At 50.5% G+C, this 26,200-nt stretch overlaps 3 protein-coding genes across 5 annotated transcripts in view; all 3 read left to right on the forward strand.

Annotated features, from left to right (window-relative positions):
• PEAK1 (pseudopodium enriched atypical kinase 1) overlaps positions 1 to 3,569 on the forward strand; it is an 88,753-nt gene extending 85,184 nt beyond the window's left edge. For all 3 annotated transcript variants that reach the window (XM_048519700.1, XM_048519698.1, XM_048519699.1), the window contains exon 6: positions 2,885 to 3,569. In XM_048519700.1, the coding sequence (XP_048375657.1) occupies positions 2,885 to 3,184 (300 nt within the window). In that variant the 3' untranslated portion in view covers positions 3,185 to 3,569. The remainder of the gene's footprint in view (positions 1 to 2,884) is intronic.
• Positions 3,290 to 4,561, forward strand: LOC125446174 (inactive tyrosine-protein kinase PEAK1-like). The gene is given in 3 exon segments (XM_048519727.1): positions 3,290 to 3,300; positions 3,442 to 3,818; positions 3,821 to 4,561. Coding segments are annotated over 3 exon segments (651 nt in total). The 3' UTR covers positions 4,084 to 4,561.
• Positions 4,562 to 13,736: 9,175 nt separating this feature from the next.
• The window catches only part of TSPAN3 (tetraspanin 3), a 47,523-nt gene continuing 35,059 nt past the window's right edge, over positions 13,737 to 26,200 (forward strand). Inside the window, exons 1-4 of the mRNA XM_048519728.1 lie at positions 13,737 to 13,795; positions 13,981 to 14,129; positions 15,190 to 15,199; positions 21,788 to 22,043. Of these exons, the coding sequence (XP_048375685.1) occupies positions 13,737 to 13,795; positions 13,981 to 14,129; positions 15,190 to 15,199; positions 21,788 to 22,043 (474 nt within the window). The remainder of the gene's footprint in view (positions 13,796 to 13,980; positions 14,130 to 15,189; positions 15,200 to 21,787; positions 22,044 to 26,200) is intronic.

Below are 26,200 nucleotides of genomic sequence, written 5' to 3' on the forward strand. Positions count from 1 at the left end.
GTCCATCTGTTCATGTGGAGCTCGGTGGCTCACTGGATGTACAAATTCTCATTTTGTCCTGTCAGCCCAGGTTGACTAAAGGTGTCACTTATTTGGGGAGGAAGGGCCAGACCCCAGATTCTTCCTGTCCTTGTTTTCGTCACTCCAAGGTGACCTTCCACATGGATTTCACCGCATGAAAATGAAGCGCTTTCCCAAAGGTCTTGAGGCTCTGTTGTTTGGGGAAAGGAAGCTAAGGAAAGGGAAGAAGAGGGATAAGAGTGAGAGGAATTTACATGAAATAAGTATTAACATCCTCACAAAGCCTCCAAACGTGCCAAAGAAGATAGATAGGGAAGAGGTAAGGAGGAGAATAGAGAGAAAGAAGAAAAGGAAAGGAGAGTTTAATACAAATTAATATTGATAACTAAAATCCAAGAAAGAAAAAGAAAAAAAAAAAGTTAAATACTAAGCTTTAACCTGCTTAAAAACCTAAAATTCCCACGAACATTGCATTTTAAACTCAGATAATATTTCAAAGCTATTAAAAGCTATTTTAAATTGTATTGTTAGAGAACCATATGTTAAGCAGTTTGCGAAACTTAGACTGCAGCAAGCCCTTATGCAAACTTACTGGGTTATTACATACAATCTTCAATTGGGTTTCATCCCTGATTTAAAAGGGTGACACTGGAAATGTATCTGGGGAGATGGATTAAGTCCAAAGAGACTTTGAAAATGAGAATATAAGCCCGAACACAAGAGAAAAAATGTAAATCTCTCAAGTATTGAGACCAGGAAGCCAAGGAAGTTGGAATTAATTATCCTGAGGTCCAATCACGTGTTGCACTACCTACAAAACGAGTATGGAAATAGCCTTGCAGCCAACCAGTAAAAAGAATCCAGATCCCTTCATTCCTACTAGGTCAGCAAAACATTTTTTGTAAAAAAAAAAAAAAAAAGCAGAATATTTTGAGTCGGACCTCATTCCGGCCACATGTGCTGGATCGCCTGCCGCTTGGAGTGATGACTTGCGTTTGTTCCTAATAAAAGCAAGAGTTTATAGCAGTTGTTGGATATTTTTTACAACCTACTGCACTAGCCTTTTCTCAATGAACGGAATAAAAAGGCGATTTGAGAGGGATGCCAAGGTGCTCCCACCATGTTTTTCTGGAGAACCGGTCTTGGGCTCCCGCATCTCAGGGGCTGCGCTTTGGAGAACTGAGGGAAGAAGCTTAGTTCTTTGCAATCTGTTTTGGCTTCCAAACCCTTCGGGCGATAGACAGACATCGTCCCGTGGAACTGATCGTTATCGTTCACCTTCGCAGAACTGGCACATGCCACATGGATTGTTTTCTGTTATTTTTTTAGTCAAGGTGCTGCAGAAAAACAGCATTAAATAGGGGCAAGCTCTTCCGGTTTGACACTCTACGAAGTGCCTCTTCCCTGGATCCCTTTCCGCATGGCATAAGCAGCAGGGGAGTAAAACTGCAGAGTGGGAAGACATGGTGATATCGGGGCTCAGTGGAAGAACCTCTGCTTCTCAAGCAGATGATCTCCTCCAATCCCCAGCATTTCCAGTTATAAGAACCAGGTAGAAAGACCTCCGTCTGAGACACTGGAGAACAGCTGCCCGTCAGAGTGGGCAATACTAACCTTGATAAAACATCCCTTAGGGGATAGGGCGGTAGATCAAATTGAATGAATGAATGAATGAATGAATGAATGAATGAATGAATGAATGAATGAATGAATGAATGAATGAATGAATGAATGAATGAATGAATGAGAGACTGATTCAGTATAAGGCAGCTTGAACCCAGGTTGTACCTTGCTAAGTAGCTGCAAATGAACCTTCTAATGTGAGAGAAGAGGAGGAGGGGTTTGGATTTATATCCCCCCTTTCTCTCCTGTAAGGAGACTCAAAGGGGCTGACAATCTCCTTTCCCTTCCCCCCCCCCCCACAACAAACAACCTTTGAGAGGTGGGTGGAGCTGAGAAGAGCTCCAAAGAACTGTATTAGCAAGCGTCACCCAGCTGGCGTGTGTTGGAGTGCACAAGCTAATCTAGTTCACCAGAGTAGCCTCCACAGCTCAAGTGGCGGAGCAGGGAATCAGCCCTGGTTCTCCAGATTAGAGTGCACTTCTCCTAACCACTACACCACCGCTACTCTCTGCCTGAGATACTGGAGATCAGCTGCCAGTCAGAATGGGCAATGCTGACCTTGACAAAACAAGAGTCTGTTTCAGTGTAAGGCAGCTTGAGCCCAGCTTGTACCTTGCCAGGTAGCTCAAGGCGAGGAGGGGGGGGAGCGTTTAGCAGAGCTCCAGGTTCTTTGGCTCTCAGTGTCTGGACTGGGGGTGGGGGGTGGGGTGTCAAGATCTGGCTCCATAATGTTGGCCTTGCCGTTTCCCCTTAGGGAATTGGCGCAGCGCAAATTCAGCCATTGGCTGTGTCTTGTGCCTGGTTTAAGGGGAGAACGGTAAGGCAGCTGATGGAGAGAGTTTGAAGACTGGCTTCATGAAATGCCTTTTGGTTAGTGCCCGAAAAACTGGGTTGGCCTATCTCAGCGGCCTTGGGAGGGAAGCTGAGCGGTGCCGCAGCATGGCGGTAACAAGCTTTTGTTTGGTAACAGGGCATTGTGGGGAGGGAATGCAGTTGCTTCATTGGCGGTAGCTTGGTGGGAAAATGTCAGCCACGGCATTAATTTTATGGAGTATAACCTATTGAAACCTCGATCCAACAAATCCTGCCCTAATACGGTTCAGCGTCTGATTATTGAGGACCCTATGAACCCAACAGCAAGGGGAGCGATTCTACTTGGGCATAGCTTCAGCTGGCGGTCACCCTTGAGACTGATTGGTTGGCAATTTCTCCTACCCTCTTTTTTTTTTCCTTTTTTTGGATTTGCAGGGGCAGAAAGCTTAAAGAATCTCAACGGTATACTCTTCATACAGCTTGGCCATCCGTAGGCCATTTTGGCTATTCACTTCAACGCATACAGCAGGATCTGTGGCCATTTCTTAGCCAGCCGTGCCGTGGAAGGCTACCTTCCGTGGGAAGATCTCAAACTCTCGGAGGAGGAGGAGGAGGATTTTGGAAGGCGGAAGGAGCAGAGGGCCCCCGAGAACCCCTCCGAGGCTGGCGCGCCCCAGAAAGCGTCCCCAGGAACCGCCAACTTAAACGAAGCGCCGCAGCAGAGTGAGTGCGTCATCACCGGTGGAGTCCCCGCCATCTGGCGGTGTCCGATTTTTTGTCGCGGGAGTCTTCCCAGGCTTCACGCCGCGAGCAACCCAGACCTATGCGAGAGATGCAGCGGGTGTACTTCCTCCTCCCCTCCAGCTATTGCTCCTGGCACTTGAGGCGCCTGAAATTACCACATCACCCACTGCGACCTGCGCCTGGAGAACCTCCTGCAGGTGGTGGACTACGGAGACGGGGGGGCCTCCTGGACTCCTGAAGCGGCTGGAGCCTTCGGACCCCAAGCTGGCTTGCCCCTGCACCAGGGCTGCTTGTGAGCAACTTCTCTCAGGCCAAGCAAAAGAGCCACACGGTCGACCCGGAAATCCTACGGGACCAATCCCGCCTGGCCCCCGAGATCATCACGGCGACGCAGTACAAGAAATGCGACGAGTTCCAGACGGGCATCCTCATTTACGAAATGCTGCACCTGCCCAACCCCTTCGACGGAAACCCGGAGCTGAAGGAGAAAGAGTACACCTGTGTCGACCTGCCGCGGATACCGTGCCGCTCCCTTTATTCCTCGGGGCTCCATCAGCTGGCGAGCTGCCTGCTCAACCAACTCCCCTTCGAAGGCATCCTCTATCTCCCCGAGGCCAAAGAGTCCTCCAGTGTTTGCCGGGGCCTCGCGAAGACATTGCTCAGACTCTGGCGCGCCTGTTGCCGGCGAGCGCCAAAGGGGAGGCGGTGCTCGAACTGGCTGGACATCAAGCCGACGGCGCTACTTTGATGATCAAAGTTTGCGAAAAGTCTTTGGACAGGAATGTAAAAGTCAGCCTGGAAGACTGGCTCTGTTGCCAGTACCTGGCTTTCACCACTACAGACTCGCTCGACCGCGTGGTGAAAATCATGCAGCGGCACTAGCTGAGGGTTTGGGACACTAACCACACGTTACGCCCCAGTCTTTTCCATACAGCCTGACAATCACTGCGGCGTAAAGGCGATTAACGTTCTCACCTGGCTGCGCGTTCGGAGTCCCGCCAAGGCGCTGAGCAAAACTAGATCTCAGGAGGAAGCTGCGTTTCCTGCCTGAGGGGGAAAGGGAGAACTTGTGTCGGTCTGAGGTCCCATCATCTCCTGTAGCAGGTGGCATGACAGAACAGGGGAAAGTGGAAACGCTGGTCAGGAAACGACTGTTTATGAGATCCATGCTCCGAACGGTGCTCTTCGGAGCCCGGCTGCTGCTTTAAGGACCGTGTTAACCAAGCAGTATAAACAGCCAGAGGGCAAAGGAAGCAAATGCATATTACAAGCCGTCATTCCTTCTTCTCTTATCAGGCAAACAGGGATCCTAAATCGGCCTGCCCGAAGTATCGCCTTTTCTGAATTCAATTTTGGCCGGCCAGACTGTCGTGCGCGACTCTGGAAACGGATGTTCATGGACTACAATTCCCATCAGCCCAGTCAGCCCCCAGTCCACTTGAACATCTCGGAGAGCCGCAATTGAAGACCCCTGGAAACAGGCTAATCATAGGTGGCATATCCGTCCCGCAAAACGGACGCTCACAAACGCCGACAGGTGACAGCGTTGCTTAGAGCTCATTCTGTTACAAATAAGCTATGTTGTGAGAGAAAGTTTACCTACAGGTGTGGTTCCGGGGGGGAGCACGTGTTCTCAGCAAACAATGTTTATCCGGCCTTCTGTAGCATTTGGCTCTGGGGAAGCCTGGCCGGGATATGTCTAGCCGTTACATCACTTATAACGCCACAGCTGTCAGAGTAGTGTCGGTGACTCCGAAGGAGTCGCTGCATACGAAGGAGACATTAAGCAAACAGATCCAACCGCCTGCAGGAGCATTTGGCCCGTGGACTGGCCACTGGCTTCCTTCCCTGATGCAGCGTCCTTTTCCTGTGGAAGCGCAGCGGCTTTCTCTCCCGTACCCCGTCTCTTTGCTCAGTGTTCTTGGAGTACCTCTGAAGGGTCCAGCTGCAGCCCAGTGTTGGTATTTCGTAGCTGGGGGGGGTGGTTGTTCGTGGCGAAGCGAACACCTTTCCTGTTGAGCCTGTGTTCCTCCTCCTCCTATGGATATATGTGCAATTTTTTGGATGTATTATATGACAAAGCTGTGTTTAGTGTTTACGTTGCGTAACTGACTCACCTGTACGCTAGACGCGCCCCTCCTCCTCTTCCCCTTCGACGGCACATAGACGCACAAAGCCACATGCGCCGTTTCTCTCGTTTGTTTTTGCTGTTTCCTTTATCGTTAAAACTGTGACTTAAACCTGTTTACTTCAGCCGTGGAAACAAATGGCCACTTTGAACAGAGAAGTGCGTGTTCAGACCAGCCCCTGAGGAAGAAAATAATCATTTTGAGAGAATGAGGTCAGCGAGCCTGCTCTGTCCTCTTACAGGAGGGTACAGATTGCTTGCCGACTCCCAGGCCTGTGATTGATAGAAACCCTATTATTACACCGACAAGTGGCGGATAGAACTCGTGGTTTCTCCTGGTGCTTCCTGCTTCACTGATCAGCTACTGGAATGCTGGGAAAGGATCAGACAGAGTTGTGGGCAGTGTGCAGGTGAACGTGTCTTCAGGTACGTCAAGCAGAAGAGCAGAATTGCTGGCATAGCAAGCGGGGGGGAGCGCTCCAGAGGCCAAGATGTGAGACATCTTTTGTGACCCGTGCGGTTCTTGGGGCAGGATCCTTGGCAGAGGTTTGCACAAACACGACATGCAGGCATTCTTTATTCAGGAAGGAGTCAGGAGAGGTTCAGTCCCGCCTCCCTGCATGAGCACACGTCACTCCCCCGCTGAGTAGAGCACCCTGCTCCTTGGTTTTATATATACGCTTTTTATCGATATCTGTGCACGCCTGTGTCCTTGGCCCGCCTTCGCCATTTAGCTAAACATGGACTACTGAGCCTTCGCGGTAGGCACATTCCACCGGTATCTCTTTCACGTAGAACAGTGCGCACTTTGTACCTCTTCCACGCCGACAGGCACACGCAGAAGCGGACCCTTGAATGTTTGACGTATCGTGTGCAGCAGGGCCCCCGGGACCGTTGCGGAGGTGGTCTTTTCGCACTCCGGTTTCCGTTCGTGTATTTCGGCGGTAAGCCAGTATTCGCATTCTGCGCTCCAGGCGAGCTTGACCTGGGCCGGCTGCCACTGCCGTCTTCCTATCGTGTAGTATGGGATGAGTGTCGTTAATGAAGGATGGTTGCGTGATTGCTGTGTAGCCGGGGATGGGGGTGGAGCAACCGAGCCAGAGCCTCCATTCTTGGCAGAGCCCAGGTCCTTTTTGCAGACATCCTGGAAAAGTCATATTCGCTTGGTGGGGGCTTGCAGGCTTCATGGTGGCCCACACCAAACCAGTTTCCCCGGGCAACAATCTGGAACAAAATAATGTTACGGTTCCTGTCTCAAGCATCAAGAGTGGAGCCTTAGCCACAGAGAGACACACACCCCTCCCACCCTGACCCTATCGATAGGGTTCGTGTTTTGAACAATTCAGCCATTTTTATCGCGCTCACCCACAGTTGAAAGGATTGTGATTCTCAGATAGCCATATTGTTGTGGTTTTTTTGTAAATATATATCTGTTCTGTATATATTTACCGATTGTAAAGAGATATATTTTCTAGGACTGGGCCACTCTTTTGACCGTAACATAGACCAGTAGTGAACAAAGAACTCTGGGAGATCCCACAGTCGGACAGAATTTAAACGTCGTCCCGTTTGGTGCTTTGACTAGACTTTTCTAGGGGTGGCCTTCTCCATCTTGATTTAAGTGCGCGCTCGAGTGCCTTGTCGCAAAACTAAAACTTTTGGGGAAAGGCGTCCCTGATGTTGCCACCCTCCATGAGCTACCTATTTATAAATAGTGCCCATCTTTTTTTAAAAAAAGGCTAAGAAATGAAATGAAATGATGCATTCACCACAATCGTAGCTGAGTTGGCAGTTTTACCAAAACAGTGTGATGGCTCAGATCCATAAGTTCTTTGGATATCAGTTTTGCAACACTATCAGTCAAAATGAAAGACTTGTTGCAGTGGGATTTCCCCCCCGCCCCTTCCAAAACTTCGACTTGCGTGGAGGAAGGACCCGGCCACGTTGACATAGCTGTCTAGACAGTCTAGGATTAGGAACACCTGTTGCCCTGACAATCTTTTCCAGACTCTCGCTGACAGAGGAGGCAAACCGAGAGCAAAGTCCTCGCGCCGGATCGCTCGGCACGACCGCAGCCCACCAACGCCCCGGAGCGAAACCCTGGAACCCGAGGGAGAGTTAAATTCTCGGGCGGGGGGGGAGTGGAGATCTTTTGCTAAAAATAAGTGAAGCCTTCGGCTTCCCAGTTGAAATGATAAAGGTGGCAAACACTGAAGGGGTGAGACCACAATATACTCCTCAGTGAGCCTGAGACAGAAGTCCACCTTACGAAACTCCTCCTACAGGTCAAAGCCATTTTATCCTGCGCGTTACCCATCCCTACTTGCTGGCCCCCAGACACTGGAATTTGCTTTTTGCTGAAGGGACGGTCGGGCATTTTACGCTAGCAGCCTCTTCTTTCGGGAAAACGCACGCAGGGCAGCACTGAATGTGCTGTTCCCTTTGGAACAATAAACGCGCGGAAGCTTTTTATTTCTGCGTGACCTCTGGCTACCTATCCAGCGGCGTTCAGGTGAGCTGCGCCTTCAAAAGAGGTTAATAAAGGAGCTGTTTGGAGGCCCTTAATGCTCGGCGCCGCTCAGACCTTGCGCCGATGAGGGTGGAACGTTCCGATTCTCACAAAGGCAGTAAGTGGGGAGTGTGCTCTGCCTCAGAACCTCATTAACTGTAGGGTGGTTTGAGGCGGCGTTTTCTGAGACGGCTGGAACCCCAAGAGTCAAGAGGTCGCTCCTAAACCAGTTCCCTGCTTGCGAGGCCGTCAGGATACTTTAGCAGAGCGTACAACCGACGTGTAAGCAGGGTTCGTCCTTTTAAAGCGAGGATGGCGCTAGCAGGGGCAGGGGGGATGCTCAAATATCGGTTACCAGAAGCAATGTTAGCTGTAGCGCCCCCCCAAGGACACCGCTTTACCTTCTGTTGTGTAAATAAATGGTGTGATGCTCCTGTGGCAGGGAGGTAAGGGGCTGTATTTGGGGATCTTGCAGACCGGAGCAAAGCTCTTAGTGAAAGAGATCCTGCAGGGATCAGATGCATTCTTCACACATCCTGTGGAGCCCCCTACCATCTAGATCAGGGATCTGCAACCTGCGGCTCTCCAGATGGGAATTGTAGTCCACGGACATCTGGAGAACCGCAGGTTACAGACCCCTGATCTAGAATATCCTGTGCTCCTTGACCTTGTCGTTACTGCTAGATCTAGATCTTCAGGAGATTGGAGGATGGAGGGTTTCTTAAGAGACGTGCTAAAGAATATCCACTGTGACAATTTTGTAATGACCACAGACCCCTCTGTGCTGGCAAACAGCGCTTCTACCCAACTGTTTTGGGGAAAACATGATTGAATTTGTAAAGGAGGGGGTTTCCCAGTTTTCTTGGGGGGGAGTTGCACGAAGCACGAACCTAGAAACACAACCTGCAGCCCAGTCCTACGCCGAGTCGAGTCCGATGGGGGTTTGGCTGCTTTGGGTTGCAGCTTTCGAAACACGGCAGAACTTCACGCTCAGGTGGTTAATTGGAAATTATGAAAACTCCTCCAACTTCTGTTTGGAAAGCCCTCGGCTGCGGCACAGGCAATCGAGTCTCGACACGAGGGAGAACAGATGGCGGGTTTTGAGAAAATTGCCAGCTACCTGAGCGCGTCCCTTTGCTCCGGTTGAGCCTCGCTTCCAGCTCCTTTGATTGCCCCTCCGACCCGGAAAAGAAGTTCAGGAAAGATGGCAGTATTTTAATAGGAGAAGAAGAAAAATATATATATCCGCGCGTGCCCCTATTTTTATAAATGAATTTTGCTGACCTGCCGGCCTAATCGGCTCTCCCCCCAACTCCCGTTTATGATCCATATGTATATTATATATAACATATAGTACATCTACTATATGCCTGAATTTTAAAAATTCATTAAGTAGAGGTCGCTTTCTGAAACTTCCTTTCAAGTGTACAATCCTTTAGCCTGAATCTGATCAGGCTGGGGAGGTTTTGTAGCTTTCGCCCGGGCGGGCGGGGGGCGGGGGGTAGTTTCCAATTCAACGATGACAAACATTTTAAGCCCCAGGAAAAGATCTTCCTGTTTTTATTATTAAAAGGGCAAAAATTTAAGTTGGAAATCCTTACACAGATGCAATTTGACCTGCTGCTTCTGTACTGCCAGGAATTACTCTTTTTTTTCTCCTCAAGTCTCCATTTTTTCTGGGTAAGCATTGTGTTTGGAGTTCACTGTGTTGATATACATCCGGTGCTTGGCATCTATATTTACACATTTTTAAAAAAATAGATACAAAACTCCTAGCCTTCCTTTGTGATCGGACGGCAGTTACACTCCAGTTTGCTGTGGTACTTTGCTGTGTACTCTGTGGCATCCATGTTACTGTGTAAATAAACTAGTTTTATTACACTGAAGAGGTGCCGTGGCCTTAATTTTCTTTTGCGTGGCCTTAATTTTCTTTTGTCTGTACGCAGGGGAGTGCCATCGACTTGGCAAGGCGGTTCCATGTAGCATTTGTTATAGGGCCATGGTGGCGAACCTTTGGCACTCCAGATGTTATGGACTACAATTGCCATCAGCCCCTTCCAGCATGGCCAATTGGTAATGCTGGCAGGGGCTGATGGCAATTGTAGTCCATAACATCTGGAGTGCCAAAGGTTCACCACCACTGTTATAGGGCCTGGTGTCAAACTCGCAGCCCTCCAGATGCTGGCAGGGGATGATGGGAACTATAGTGCATGACATCTGGAGGGCTGCGAGTTTGACACCAGTGTTATAGGCGGTTCCAGGACCTGAGGGTCCCTGGGCAGAGAGGCCCCATTATTATCCCCCTTCCTGCCTTCACAGCTGCCCACACTGCCTGCATATCCTTCCCCCAATGATGCCAGGTGGGAACGCCACTGCTACAACCACCAGGAAGAAGAAGAAGAGTTTGGATTTATATCCCCCCCTTTCTCTCCTGCAGGAGACTCAAAGGGGCTGACAATCTCCTTGCCCTTCCCCCCTCACAACAAACACCCTGTGAGGTAGGTGGGGCTGAGAGAGCTCCGAGAAGCTGTGACTAGCCCAAGGTCACCCAGCTGGCGTGAGCACGAATTCTTTCTGTGCCACACATTTGCCCATCTCCGGCAGCACCACTGGGAGCAGAGGGGACAAAGCGCTCACAAGCAGGCCGTGGAAGGGTGTGAGCGCTGGCATCAGAGGGGATTTGTGAATACGGAGTCAGCAGTAGTGCCCCCCCCCCCAAAAAAAATGGACCAGAAACAAAATATTCAGGATTCGGCCAACTACGCTTTTTAATTTCTGCTCGGCTCGCTTCTCTGGCGGTCCGGCTTGAGGGGGCTGCTCCATCTCGCGGCCTGGCGGTCCTGATTTCCGGCAGGACAGGAAGCGAGTTTGCTTCGCCCTGGGGCAATTCCCACACCTCTCAGAATTTGCAAGAGGGGAAAACGGGTAGCGGAAATTGCAGCTGCTCGACTTTCCCACGCTGCGGGCGGCACGGCACCCGCCTAGAGATAGACAGCAGGGAATTTGGGCCACTCGAGATAGGTGCGGTTCCTCCAGAATTGGCAGCAGTGTCTCGTCTTCAAGGGCAGATTTCATTCAGGTACTAGACCTCAAAGCTGGTTTGTTATAAGACGGTGTGTGAGCGCCCTCCAGTGTTAAGCGTGGGAATGGATTGTATTGAATTTTGCTCCCCAGGTTTTGCCTGCATGCATGGCTGGCATCTTCAGAGGCACATGTCACACTTACCCTGTTTCCCCTAATATAAGACATCCCCAAAAAATAAGACGGAGCAGAGGTTTTGCTGAAGTGCGAAATATAAGGCATCCCCCGAAAGTAAGACGTAGCAAAGTTTTTGTTTGGAAGCATGCCCGACGAACAGAACACAGAAATATAAGACATCCCCTGAAAATAAGACACAGCGCATCTTTGGGAGCAAACATTAATATAAGACACTGTCTTATATTTGGGGAAACACGGTAGATGTGTTTCTCTGGACAATATAGATACTAAATAGGGGTAAACCCATTTCCTAAACAGGCCAGTGGAGGGGAGAAATTCAATTCCAAGGAAGAGTCAGAAGATTTGGTGGCATTGCTTTAACCATTCCTATTTGATCTTCCCTTGCACAGTTTCTGTGCCCTCTGCTTGGGTTTCCTGTTCCTGGATAACTTCTGTTTTCAGGGTATAAGCTTTTGAGAGCCCTTCATCAGATGTCATATCTCACAAAGAAGATGAAGAGTTTGGATGTATACCCCCCCCCCTTTCTCTCCTGTAAGGAGACTCAAAGGGACTTACAATCTCCTTTCCCTCCCCCACCACCCACAACAAACACCCTGTGAGGTGAGTGGGGCTGAGAGAGCTCCGAAGAACTGTGACTAGCCCAAGGTCACCCAGCTGGCGTGTGTTGGAGTGCTCAGGCTCATCTGGTTCACCAGATAAGCCTCCACAGCTCAAGTGGCAGAGCGGGAACTCAAACCCTGATTAGAGCCCCTGCTCTTAAACACTACACTACAGTGGCTCTTGACTCTTGAAAGCAAATCAGGGCAAAAGACAACAGACGCCCCTAAACCGGGGGCTCATACATTTCTGAGTGCTTCATCATAATTGTTACCTTCGATCCTATTGGGAAACAGTTTGCGTGACATCCTCCACCGTCCTCCCGAAGCATTATCAAATAGATGTGCAGACATCCGCCGAAATGTTATTAGTCAGGAAAATCCTGCAGAGAATATTGGATTCAGGCCTCTTATTAGTTCTTCAATATTTTCTGCTTTGGCGCACCGTATTAAAAAACTGATAAATGCTCCGAGGGAAACCGAGACCTTCAAAAGGAGGAACTAAACAAATTCATGGAGGGTAGCTTTATCGACGGCTATTAGCCGCGACGAGAAAACCGAACGCGGAGAGCCAGCGCCCACCAGATGTTATCAGAGAGCTCTGTAAAACATTTTTGGAAACCGGGGTGCTGTGTGGTTTCCGGGCTGTATGGCCGTGTTCTAGCAGCATTCTCTCCTGACGTTTCGCCTGCATCTGTGGCGGGCATCTTCAGAGGATCTGATGGTAGGAAAGCAAGTGGAGTATATATACTTTCCTACTACCCTGTTTCCCCGAATACAAGACATCCCCGAATAATAAGACATAGTAGAGGTTTTGCTGAAGTGTGAAATATAAGGCATCCCCCGAAAGTAAGACGTGGCAAAGTTTTTGTTTGGAAGCATGCCCGACGAACAGAACACAGAAAAATAAGACATCCCCTGAAAATAAGACATAGCGCATCTTTGGGAGCAAAAATTAATACAAGACACTGTCTTATATTCGGGGAAACGTGGTATCAGATCCTCTGAAGATGCCAGCCACAGATGCAGGCGAAACGTCAGGAGAGAATGCTGCTAGAACATGGCCATACACCCCGGAAACCACACAGCACCCCAGTGATTCCGGCCATGAAAGCCTTTGAGAATACATTTTAGAAACCTCTTGCTGTCCAGCACCGTTTTCTGAGCTTGCTGTATCTCACCTCGCCTGTTTGCTTCCATCAATTAAAAAAAAAAACTTGGGTAATATCTTGGAAGCCACAAAGCCCCGACGTATTGGGAATCGCAACATAAGGCTTTGAAGCATTGAAGCTACGAATCCACAGAGAAGAAAAAAAATAAAAGAGGATCATAAAATGGCAGCTGGGAAGTGATTCGAGGGGGTGAGGTCCGGACAAATGGGGAAGGTTGAAAACGTTTTCAGTGACTTGTGTGGAAATGGCCCACGACTCTTCAGTTTTTCAGGCTAAAACCTTATTTAACAACATGTCTTTTACCACGAACATGGTGTTTAAAAATATTTTTTTCTGCAAACGTACAAAATAAGTATAGGCATTGAGCTAACTGAGAAACCCCGCATCTGGCATTTATCTGTCTGCATTTCCCAGGCATATAACTTGGCTATCCCCTTTACATGACCTGACCCCTCCCACTATGTAAAAACGCTTGGCGGGTTTCAACTGGCAAGTGCCAGGGTGCTCACGGCCACCATACTGGATACCTGAGTGGCAGAGGCTTACCTGGTGAACCAGATGTGTTTCCGCACTCCTACATTCCTGCTGGGTGACCTTGGGCTAGTCACAGTTTTCTCCGAACTCTCTCAGCCCCACCTGCCTCACAAGGTGTCTGTTGTGGGGAGAGGAAGGGAAAGGAGCTTGTCAGCCACCTTGAGTCTCCTTACAGGAGAGAAAGGTGGGGTATAAATTCTCCTTCTCTGCTGTAAGCCATCTTTGTCCATACAGCACAAGACAAACCCATGCCGTCAATTCTACAGCTCTCAGCAGAAGCCACTGAGAGATGAGTCAGTCCCCACCTTCCAGGCCCACATTCTGCTCCGTGAGTTTCATCTCCGTCTGTCGAGAACCGGGGATTGATGCAAAAATACATGGAGCGGCCCCCATGCTGCGATGTGCCGAACATTACAGAGCTACTTAGCAGCCTCGGGTAGAGAAAAGAATACAGTTTGGTCGAGCCTCCGCCCGCCTTGGCCTGATCGCATTCGGCTATTAAACCTTTTCCACTTAGCGTCGCAGCCAGGAGGAACCTGCGAGTCGTTTTGTCCAGGCCTCCGAAGGAAGGACGGCATTATCCGTGCCCGGTTGCAAATTGGCCTCTCCTCTGAATTCTAGCATCCCGAAATCGCAGGCTCTTGGCTTCCAGCTGACGTTTCTGGCACCCGCAAAATATCAAACGCCACCGGAGAATGACGAGAAGGCGTGCGAGGGAGAACGGGCCGAGCGTGTCAAATTAAAGGACGCGGGTCCCTTGTCTCCCGAAGGCAGGGGATCTCTCCTCTTGACTCAAAACAGGTGGTGTTTAATTCGCAGGTCTCCTTTTCGGCTTTGCCAGTGCGTTTACATGGTTTGAAACCCTCCATAAAGCCGAATGACAGGGTACAATTAATCAGGGCTGTCTTTTGTTGGGTTTACTAATGACCGAAGCTGGGTCGACCTGTGCCTTTCGAGGGAGGAGGAAGAAGATGATGATGATTTTGGATTTATACCCCACCTTTCTCTCCAGTCAGGAGACTCAAGGGCTCCTTCCGCACATGCAGAATAATGCACTTTCAAACTGCTTTCAGTGCTCTTTGAAGCTGTGCGGAATGGCAAAATCCACTTGCAAACAGTTGTGAAAGTGGTTTGAAAACGCATTATTTTGCGTGTGCGGAAGGGGCCAAGGTGGCTTACAAGCTCCTTTCCCTTCCTCTCCCCGCAACAGACATCTTGTGAGGCAGGTGGGGCTGAGAGAGTTCTGAGAGAACTGTGACTAGGCCAAGGTCACCAATCAGGAATGCAGGAGTGCAGAGACACATCTGGTTCATTTCATTTATTGGACTTGTACCCCGCTCTCCCCCATAGGGCTCAGAGCGGCTAACAACCAACGAAACAGAATAACAGAATCAAATATGAACAATAAATAAATATCAACGGCAACAAGGACACCAAAACCATAACCCCAGCTTATCAAACCTCACTAAACAGCATATCAACAATATTAGCATTTCTTCATGGGATAACAAACAGCAAAACATATTAGCACTTAGCATAAAATATAACTGCATCGTACACATAATAATAGAATAATAAGATAGCAGCTTGACCTCATCAGCAATTGTATAACCACAAGCATGAACTAACAGCAAGCTTCACCAGATAAGCCTCTGCTTATCACTCAGGCGGAGGAGTGGGGAATCAAACCCGGTTCTCCAGATTAGAATCCACCTGCTCTTAACCACGACACCACGCTGGCTGGGGGTTTGGACATGTCCACCCAACAACGATGCTATCAAAATAACATAACCTGGGACGTTCTTAATTTGCTATGCTTTTCCCCTCTAGGAATCGATAGGTGAGTTGAAGGAAGGTAGGCGGCCCTGGTCCCGATCCAACACAACTGCTGAACTCATGGAGAGGAAAGGGCTGCTGGTCAACACACTGCAAAAATTCACCTCTGCTCCAAATGCATCCTTAGGTTGCCATCTAGTGGGTATAATGAGAAAAGCAACGACTGTCATTTTTCAGTAAGGTACACAGACTATCAGAGGAGTCCTGTGACGCCAAGCAATAGGCTGCGGTAGTGCTGCCAAAGCTCTGCTCGCAACCCGAGTTTGATCCTGAAGGAAGTCGGTTCCAGGTAGCCGGCTCAAGGTTGACTCAGCCTTCTGTCCTTCCAAGGCCTGTAAAACAAGTGCCCATCTTGCTTGGGGTAAAAGTGGTTAAGAGCAGGGGCGCTCTAATCTGGAGAACCGGGTTTGATTCCCCGCTCTGCCACTTGAGCTGTGGAGGCTTATCTGGGGAACCAGATTAGCTTGTGCACTCCCAACACATGCCAGCTGGGTGACCTTGGGCTAGTCACAGTTCTTTGGAGCTTTCTCAGCCCCACCCACCTCACAGGGTGTTTGTTGTTGGGGGGAGGGGAGGGAAAGGAGTTTGTAAGCCCTTTTGAGTCTCCATACAGGAGAGAAAGGGAGATATAAATCCAAACTCTTTTTCTATAGTGGTTAAGATGTTGGACTAGGACCTGAAAAAATCCCCACTTGTGCTGTGGAAGCTTATGGGGTGACCTTGGGCCAGACCAACAACCTTGACCCTAGATGGGATACTTTGATGGAATAGAACAGTGATGGCGAACCTATGGCATGGGTGCCAGAGGCGGCAATTGAAACCCTCTCTGTGGGCACATGCACAAAGAGTTCATCATGTGGGGGCGGAAAATCACCCCCCCACACACACACACACACACACATCTAGGCTGGCCAGGGCCACTGAGCACAATGTGCGTGCACCGCAGTGAGCAGGGAGAACTCGGCTGGCATGCCTGGTGCCTGTGCTCCAGGTGGCTGCTGCTCAAGGGGGGGGGGGGCACAGAGGAGGCATAGATGCTAGAGAGGCACAGAGCGGTGCGCATGGGACTTGCTGGAGGCTAGAGTAGGCTGGCCCCTGCTTGAGCGGGTGGGGCAGAGGAAGAGGGAGCCAACCAGTTTTTTCTAAACTAAAACCTCAGCATTCAGGTTAAATTGCCGAGTTGGCACTTTGCGATAAATAAGTGGGGTTTGGGTTGCAATTTGGGCACTCAGTCTCAAAAAGGTTTGCCATCACTGGAATAGAAGAAGATATAACACAACCTATTATATTAATGTCTCTTGCCTTGAGAACCCTATCAGCTGTAACTTGGCAGAAGGACAAGAGAGAGAGTGTGTCAGATCTTGGAAGCTATGCAGGGTCAGCCTAGTTAATACTTGGATGGTTGACCACCAAGGTACAAGAAGACAGGCAGTGGCAAACCACCTTTGTTTGTCTGCCCTGACCTGGATAGCCAGGTTAGACCATTCTGGTCACATCTGAGAAGCTAAGCAAGGTCAGCCCTAGGTAGCAGGTGAACGGGAGACCACCAACAAAATCCAAGATTACTAGAAGAAGGAGGAGGAGGAGTTTGGATTTTTACCCCCCTTTCTCTCCTGTAGGAGACTCAAAGGGGCTGACAATCTCCTTGCCCTTCCCCCCTCACAACAAACACCCTGTGAGGTGAGTGGGGCTGAGAGAGCTCCAGAAAGCTGTGACTAGCCCAAGGTCACCCAGCTGGCGTGTGTGGGAGTGCACAGGCTAATCTGAATTCCCCAGATAAGCCTCCACAGCTCAGGCGGCAGAGCTGGGAATCAAACCCGGTTCCTCCAGATCACAGTGCACCTGCTCTTAGCCACTCCGCCACTGCTGCTCCTAGGCAAAGGTCAGCAATGGCAAACTACCTCTACTGATCTCTTGCCTTGAAAACCACATGAAGGATCACCCTAAGTTAGCTGCAACTTGACGGTGCTGTCCATCCCAAGCTGTGACCATCCTTATAATCCGGGACTGTAACTTTTAATGCCAGATTTTCCAGGTTGCAAGAACCCTTGACAGAGCGGGAAAGCTGCTGTGCCGGGATACAGAACTAAGGAAATGGAATGTAAGCCGGCATCCTGTTCCTCTCAATGGGCTAGCACAGAAATCCATGACAAATCGAGCCCAGCACCTTAACGGAACGGAACCAGACAGTCTTCCTCTGATAGCTCCTCTCTTTGTAAAGATTTGAATCCTTTCTCCCTGCCACCCTCGGACTGGGACAATGCCCCGTCGCCGTTTAATTAAACGTTGCCTTCCCGTTGCTGCTAATCAGATTATCCGGTAATACCTGCTCAAAGCAGTCAGAAACGATTACAATAAAGACCGTCCGCCGTCCGCTTTTTCTGTCCCCCTCTCTCTCTGTACGAACCATTGGATTCCCGAGGCCTGGATTGGAGATCAATCGAATTAGCGAATTAATTAAATCAAGAGAAGAATCTTTCCCTGGTTCTGGTTGCTGGCTATTGCTGTGAACACGAAGCTGAGGCAGAAAACTACATAGAGAGAGACAGAGAGAGATCATGACCACTGTACATAGGAACTAATGGCTGAATTTTTACATGTTCCACATCCTTAGCAGTTAAAGGCAGCTGATAATACCTTCACAGGGTGCCAGTTTCATCTTTGAAAGGGTACGTGCAGAACTGACTTTTGCAGTGAACATGGTGTCTCCTTTGTCAAAAATTTATTTTTTTAAAAAAATGCTACTGTATTGTCGAAGGCTTTCACGGCCGGAATCACTGGGGTGCTGTGTGGTTTCCGGGCTGTATGGCCGTGTGGCCGGGCTGTATGGCCGTCAGCAACCATCAGATCCTCCGAAGATGCCAGCCACAGATGCAGGTGAAACGTCAGGAGAGAATGCTGCTAGAACACTGTGTGGTTTTCATACAGCCCGGAAACCACACAGCACCCCAAAAACACGTTCACGTAACCCTGTGGTTCTCGGGGTCCTTGTCTGCTTCGGCAGTTGGGTGGTCTATCAAATCTACTAAATAAATATAAATAAACAAAGGCTGCCGTTAGTTTCAGCGGGTAGCCTTGTCAGTACGCAGATATGACAGGACCACTCCATTCTGCATTGGTTAGACCTCACTTGGAATGTTGTGTACAGTTCTGGGCACTGCATTCAAGAAGGATATGGGCTAGCTGGAACGGGTCCACAGGAGGGTGACCAAAATGGTGAAAGGTCTGGAGTCCATGCCCTACGAGGAGTGACTTAGGGAGCTGGGGATGTTTAGTTGGGTGAAGAGAAGGTTAAGAGGTGACATGTTAGCCATGTTGAGATATCTGAAGGGATGTCATGTTGGTGAGGGAGCAAGCTTGTTTTCTGCTGCTCCAGAGACTAGGACCAGGAGTCATCGGTTCAAGGTGAAGGGAAAGAGGTTCCACCTAAACAGCTGTCCGGGCCCTGCGGGATCTCGGTGAGTTCCGCAGGGCCTGTAAGACGGAGTTGTTCCGCCGGGCTTTTGGAGCGTCCAGTCGTTGATAGGTGCCCCCTCCTCTTCCTCTTCTTCACTCCTGGGTCTCTTACCACCTATGGGACCCGCTTCCCCCCCCCCTTCGAGAGGGTTTTAATGAAGGTTATTGCGGACATTGTTTGTTACTGATCGCTGCGTTTTAAATTGTTTTAATGTATTGAAGGGTTATTGTATATATGTGATTTATGTTGTTCACCGCCCAGAGCCCTTCGGGGGTAGGGCGGTATACAAAACCCAATAAATAGATAGATCAGGGGTCCCCAAACTACGGCCCGGGGGCCAAATGTGGCCCCCTGAAGGCATTTATCCGGCCCGCCAGGCATGGCGGCGATGGCTCCATTCATGTGCAGTGGGGGCTCAAGGGAGGGGAGGAACCGGCCCCAACGGCTGTTGATTGCAGTTACATGATGGCACCCCCAAATCTCCACAAATTTTCTGACCCAGAGTTGGAAACCTTACATGTGGCAACGCCTGCTCCGCCCTCCCCTTTCAGCTACTCCATGTGTTGCTCTCAGGCTTTCTGTTCCGCCTCACTCCCATTGGCATCAGCCAGGCTGGCCGTATATCGCCTTCCGCTGGCTGCTGAGGGAAGAAAGAACCCAGGAAGATGCCTGGATCCTGGGTTAGATGGAATGCTTCATTGGGAAAGTTCTGCTTTTTTTTTTTTACAGGGGAAGGTATTCCACAGCCTCCCCAACAATATTTGGAGCCCACCCTGTACTTGACATACTTTGGTCACTGTTCTAAAAATAGACCATGACAGAAAGGCTGAAAGGTGAGATCAAACATTTTACAATCATTTGTGCATAGGAATTTGTCCATAGTTTTTTTTAGTCCGGCCCTCCATGTAAAGGATTCCATGGTGTTGATGGTGAAGTAACCTTGAGTGCATTCCACAGCCCGGGCGATGGGCCAGCTGCATCGGAGGAGACTTTATCTTTGCGCGGGAGATGAGGACTCCGTTCCCATGGGAAGCAGGAAGGGGGATGGGGTGAATGGTGTTATAACCTGTGCTTCTGGCGGGAAGTGTCATTCCTGCCACTACATGTATGTGAGCTTTCTAAGATGTCTTAATAAACGGACTTTTACATCCAAAAAGCCTTTTATTTCTGCTTCTATGGAATTCCTTACATTGTGGCAGGAAACCATTCATCTATATTCCTAGTGCAGTGGACCTCTGGTGTCTTGACATGGAGAGGTTGAATGTTGCACTGCGGAAGATGCGGTGGCAGCCCCAAAAGAGACTCCGACCTTTCCCTTCTCAGATCTGGAGGAACCGGCAGGAGGCGGGGCCCCACCGCTGGTGGCTCTTTCACGTCCTCGTATCATGCACGAGTCTTCCTTTACTCCGTTGGAACGAGGGGCGTGGCAGCGTCCATGCGGGAGACTTCCGCCATGAGCACGTTTAGGGCGCTGTCTATGGATCGAGCGCCTGTAGGTCGGATCTCTACCCGTTTTCGTGTGGATTACAAACCTCAGATGCAACCCGGTCATGGAGGAAGGCGGGCCTGACCCACCTTTCATGTCGACAGCCCAGGGCATTGAGCGATTCCTGGACTTCGTATTTTGGTGATGCTCCCAAAGAACCACCGTGGCACAGCACTGGGGCCCGTCCGAAGGATACTGGGACTAAACCTGGGATTGGGAGGGGTATCCGTGCGATCTTTGTCGGACCCCCCTGATCCCGGGACAGCGACCGCACCTGGGGAGTGCCCCGAGGAGCCACCCGGTGGCTTTCACGGTGTCTCCGATGTCTGCAGCTTCCAGGCGGCCGAAGAGTCCGAAGAAAGCCTGCACTCCCAGCCGGATCTGTGCCCTCTCCCATCGAAGGAGACCTGGGATGAGGAAGTGGGGCGACTGCGAGATGCCCAAGAAGCATGGACCCGTGAACGTCAGCTATGGGACCAGGGCAGGCGCAGTTACGCAGCAAGAGCGCGAAAACCTGCAGAAGGGACCGGGAGCGGCAAGCGCCAAGAAGTACAGCTCGAGGTGGACCGTGCCAAAGACGCGGCTCCAACGACAATATGCCCAGAATCTGTCAGTCCATGATAAAGTTTTGGAACACTCCAGACTGGATTTACAGCGGTAACGCCTTGGCGTTCAAGGCCCTGCGCCTTACGCGCCAAAGTGAGCTCACTGAAGCTCTGCAGCAGGTGAACTGGCTAAATTGGAGCGAGAAAAAGCTGCTCTGCATGCGCGCCAGGATGCATTGACCATAAGGAGAGGGAGCTGGCTGCGTGCGGAGAGGGAGCTAAGGAGGCAGCAGACCAGGGAAGCCCCAAGTTGGAGTCTATGTATTTACTGATCCGCGCTGGCGCAAGAAGGGCCACGTACCTGGGTCACCACCCAAGCGCCAGCGTGCCAGCGCCCCCGATTCCGGCCCCGGTACAACAGCTGCCTGCCCAACCTGCTCAATTACGCAGCCACCTTTAGCAGGCGCCAAGAGCCGTGGAGCGGAATTTTTTCTCGGCCCCCGATACCAGCCCGTTTCGATGGGACCGCTTCCAAGCTTCCCTACTTCATCTTGCAACTCAATGCCCGCCCGGAAGACTATGATGATTTATACCCGGTCTGGTATTTGCTTGAAAAAATCTGGGACATCGGCTCAGTCCTGGATAGGGCAGCAGCGAACTGGTTAAGTGACTCTTTTGGATTTGCAAGATGAAGACTCTACACTGCAGTGCCCGCGTTCCCTCCAAGCCTTAAGAGCGTGCTTCCAAGATCCAGGCGCCGAGAATGAAGCTATCCGCACCATCAAAACTATCCAGCAAGGCAACCGCCCGTTTGCAGAATTTGCCCGTGAATTTCGTGCGCGTGACTGCTCGAACTCCTCCTGAGTGGCCTGAGCGCATGAAATCACCGAATACTTCTCCGGATGCTGTGGGCGGCAGAAGCTCGCGTGAAAGCGGTATTTTTAATTCGGGTTCCTCCGTGCTATTGCAGATTGGATCCAGTTGGGGTCCCAGGTGGTGATCTCGTCTGGAATCACGGCTCGTGCCGGAGGCCGCCCACGCCCAAAACCCACCACCGTGCCCACCGAACCAAGCCCAGCAGCCCCTACCGAAACCACCTCACAGGCAGCCCGTGTACGACTGGGAGTTGTGTCTTTACTGCGGAGGGCCAGATCATCCAGCAGCCAACTGTCCCAAGAAACAAAAACTGCCCGCTCAAGCTCACGCGCCGCTCCATCTGCCAAGCCTCCCCGCGGATCAGGGGAACGCCTCCGGCGGGCTAAGATCTAAAAGCGGTCATCGAAGGCGTGACAGAGGAGGGCTGCAGCTGTTTGCCACTCTTCAGCCCCCCACATGGACGTGGGCTGACTCTAATGACGCGGTGAGTAGAAAGGCAGCAGCTCCCATTGCTAATCCCAGCGTTTCTGGCCAGCCCCGCTAAACACACTCGCATTATAGCCTCGGCCCTTGTGGATTCTGGCTAACCACTGCTTGATCACGGCCCCAGGTGGCGGAGGAGCTAGGTCTGGCCCAAATTCGGCTGGCTAAGCCCATGCCATTCGCCCAAATGGGCCGACGCGGCCCCTTCGAGGAGCGAAGGACCGGCCCAGTTCAAACACACAGCCGGTTCTCCTCCGTTTAGCGGACCATTGGGAGAAAATTAGACACATTTTGGCGCCAGTGGCTAAACACTCCATAGTTTTGGGCATGCGTAGTTGTTGTTACATGAACCCAAAGTTCATTTGGAAAGAACGGATCTTAGAATTCACTGACCTCCCCTGCGATTACGACACGCGGGTGGAAAGAGCTAACTATACAAAGCACCCTCCTCCCCTGGCTTCTTCAGCGATTGCTCCCGATTCTGTTGGCATCCCACCTGCGTATCATGATCTGGCCAGAGGTTTCCAGGAGCAAGAATGCGATCCAGTTGCCACCCCACAGAGACACTGACTGCAAAATGGATTGTACAACCAGGGGCGCCTTTGCCCAAAGGTAGAATCTACGCGCCGAGTCCCAATGAGGAGAAGGAACTTCGTGCCTTCTTGGACCACAGAACCTAAGCTTCGGCGAGTTCATACGTGAACTACCAAACTGCTTACGCCGCTCCCGTTTTGTTTGTAAAAAAAAAGAAAGATGGAGTCTTCTGGCTTTGCACAGATTATCGAGGATCTCCATGCGGTCCTCCCTGTCCAATAAATATCCTTTGCGCAGTCAAGGACCTTTTTTAGATGCACTTTCGGCAAAGGGCGCATTTTTACTAAATTGGACTTGAGAGAAGCTTACTACAGGGTCAAAATTGCAGAAGGCTATGAACACTTGACTGCATTTAACACAAAGTTTGGTTGGTTTGAATATTTGATAATGCCATTGGGGTTAAATTAGGGCCCCCGGGGCTTTTATGGCCCTTATCAACGAAGTTCTTCATGATTTATTGTACAAGGGAGTTGTGGGATACTTAGCTCACGGTGTGATTTACTCCCACACCATAGAAGAGCATGTATCATTTGTTCGCGAGGTATTGAAACGCTTGCTCAGCAATTCTCTCTTTGCCGAACTCCCCAACTCCTTTCTTCACCAGCCCTCCATTGACTATTTGGGTTACCGGATCTCGCCCGAGGGCAGAAAATGGATCCTGCTAAGATTGGCCCTGATCCTCCAGTAACCTGCCCCCACCAACCGCCAAAGAGCTCCAATCTTTTCTTGGTTTTGCTAATTTCTATCGTGACTTTTATACCCCAATTAAGCTGAACGGACTCTCCCTCTCTGGACCTCTTACGCACTAAGGGTAAAGATCCACTGTCCGCCAAGCCCGGGGCCCCCCTTTCCTGGTCTGAGGAGTGTCAAACAGCCTTTCAACTCTTAAAGTCTGTGTTTACCACCGAACCTATCCTAAAGCACCCTGACCCAGATCTCCCGTTTGTGGTTCACGTGGATGCCTCGGACAAAGCGCTTGGGGCAGCCCTCTTGCAGAAAAATAAAGATGGTAGGCTGGTTCCGTGTGCTTATTTGTCTAAGAAATTCTCTGGTGCTGAACTCAACTGGACTGTAGGGGATAAAGAGACTGCGGCCATCAAAGTAGCACTCTCCACTTGGCGCCACTGGCTGGAGGGGGCTAAACACCCCTTTCAGGTTTGGTCGGATCACAAAAACCTGGCAGCTCTTTCCACCCCCCTCAAGATGTCTGCAAAACAACTTCGTTGGGCCGATTTCTTTTCTCGTTTCTCTTTCACAGTCCATTTTTTCCCCGGGAAAACCAATAAACTGGCTGACGCGCTCTCGCGCCTACCCGGGGAGGGGGGTGGAGCTGCCTTACGAGACATTCCACGCACTGTTCTCTCCCCCTCCCAGTTGGGGCTGGCTGTCACCCGATCTCAAACGTCCACTCCTCCTCCACCCCCCATTCCTAGTCTAGTCTCTCCTTTCCTGCGGGAACTTGAGGAGGCGGGGCTGCACGAGCCTCCAGCGGAAGAAAGCGACTCCCAATTGCGTTTGGAGAATGGAGTTTGGCGGAGGGGGGAATGTTGGTACGTGCCTCCCCCCCTCCGCAAGCAGGTTCTTGAAGCTTGCCACGATGCCCGCTCGGCTGGACATTTTGGCTTTCTGAAAACTCTGCATTTGGCCCGCCGGCAGTTCTGGTGGCGCGCAATGCGCAAGGACATTGAGGCATACATTAAGGGCTGCTCGGTTTGTGCAGAAGCCAAAACCATCCCGGGAAAGCCCCATGGGCTATTGAAACCTCTCCCGGTGGCCTCCCGCCCTTGGGAAGTCATCTCCATGGATTTTATTACAGATTTGCCCGAAAGTCATGGCAACACGGTTTTGTGGGTGGTGGTAGACTTATTTTCTAAACAAGCCCATTTTATTCCATGTGCTTCCATCCCCTCCGCTCCTAAATTGGCACGGCTGTTCATTCAACATGTTTACCGTCTCCATTCCGCCCCCGTTAAGGTGGTCTCCGACCGCGGCCCCCAATTCATTTCAAAGTTCTGGAAGGCGTTTTTGGGGTTGTTGGGGGCCGCCCCGGCCGTCGCCGCCCCCTACCACGTTCAAAGTGACGGCGAGACGGAGAGAACGAACAGAACCCTAGAGCAGTATTTACGTTGTTACACCAACTACCACCAAGACAATTGGTGCGAGCTTATTCCGTTTGCAGAGTACGCCTATAACAATGCGGTTCATAGCAGTACAAAGAAAACCCCCTTTGAAATTGTGTCTGGTCGCTCCTTCCCGCCGTTGCCACAACTACCCGCGACAGCTTTGGACCCTCCAGAGTTTCAACAATGGATTTCATCCCTAGCCGAGGGGTGGAAAACGGTCCAGACCGCCTTACAACAAGCTAAGGACTCCCAAAAGCTGCAAGCGGATAAACACCGCTCGGATTTCCCTCTGCGTGTGGGCTCTTGGGTGTATTTATCTACAAAGAATCTCAGAGACGTGCATAAATTTTCCAAACTTGGCAAAAGATTCGTGGGACCTTTTCAGATTACTAAAGTGATTAATGATGTCACTGCCCGTTTAGATTTGCCTAACTCTCTTAGTAACATTCATCCTGTCTTCCATTCCAGCTTGCTCAAGGAGGCTCCCGCTTCCGATGCCTGGCACGACCCGCCGGAGAGGCCCCCACCGACTATTATTGATGGTCACAAGCACTACGAAATTGACGCTATCCTGGACTCTCGCTTTAATCGCAAACGCTTGCAATATTTAGTCTCTTGGGTGGGATATTCCTCTGGGTATAATCAATGGGTTTATTCCGAAAATATTGACGCCCCCACCCTTATTTCTGCTTTCCACCGCGCCTTTCCGCATAAACCTGGGGGGGAGGGGTCTTCTTTAAGGGAGGCAGAGTGTAAAGGATTCCATGGTGTTGATGGTGAAGTAACCTTGAGTGCATTCCACAGCCCGGGCGATGGGCCAGCTGCATCGGAGGAGACTTTATCTTTGCGCGGGAGATGAGGACTCCGTTCCCATGGGAAGCAGGAAGGGGGATGGGGTGAATGGTGTTATAACCTGTGCTTCTGGCGGGAAGTGTCATTCCTGCCACTACGTGTATGTGAGCTTTCTAAGATGTCTTAATAAACGGACTTTTACATCCAAAAAGCCTTTTATTTCTGCTTCTATGGAATTCCTTACACTCCAACAGTCTGAGGGACAGTGAACTGGCCCCCTGTTTAAAAAGTTTGGGGACCCCTGAGATAGATAAATAAATAAATAGATAAATAAACAAACAAACAAACATCAGGAAAAGCTTCCTGACCGTCAGGGCTGTTGGACAGTGGAATGCACTACCTCGGAGGGTGGTGGAGTCTCCTCCTTTGGAGGTTTTTAAAGAGAGGCTGGATGGCCATCTGTCAGGAGTGCTTGGATTGTGTGTTCCTGCATGGCAGAAGGTTGGACTGGATGGCCCTTGGGGGTCTATTCCAACTCTACCATTCTAGGATGCAGAGGAGCAAAGTTGAATGTATTCAGCTAGATTAGAGCAAGGGAGAATTTTTTTTACCCGCTGTCAGACTGGGATATAAGAACAGGAAATCTCCA

This window comes from Sphaerodactylus townsendi, linkage group LG17 (genome assembly GCF_021028975.2).
Source record: "Sphaerodactylus townsendi isolate TG3544 linkage group LG17, MPM_Stown_v2.3, whole genome shotgun sequence".
Taxonomy (NCBI): Eukaryota; Metazoa; Chordata; class Lepidosauria; order Squamata; family Sphaerodactylidae; genus Sphaerodactylus; species Sphaerodactylus townsendi.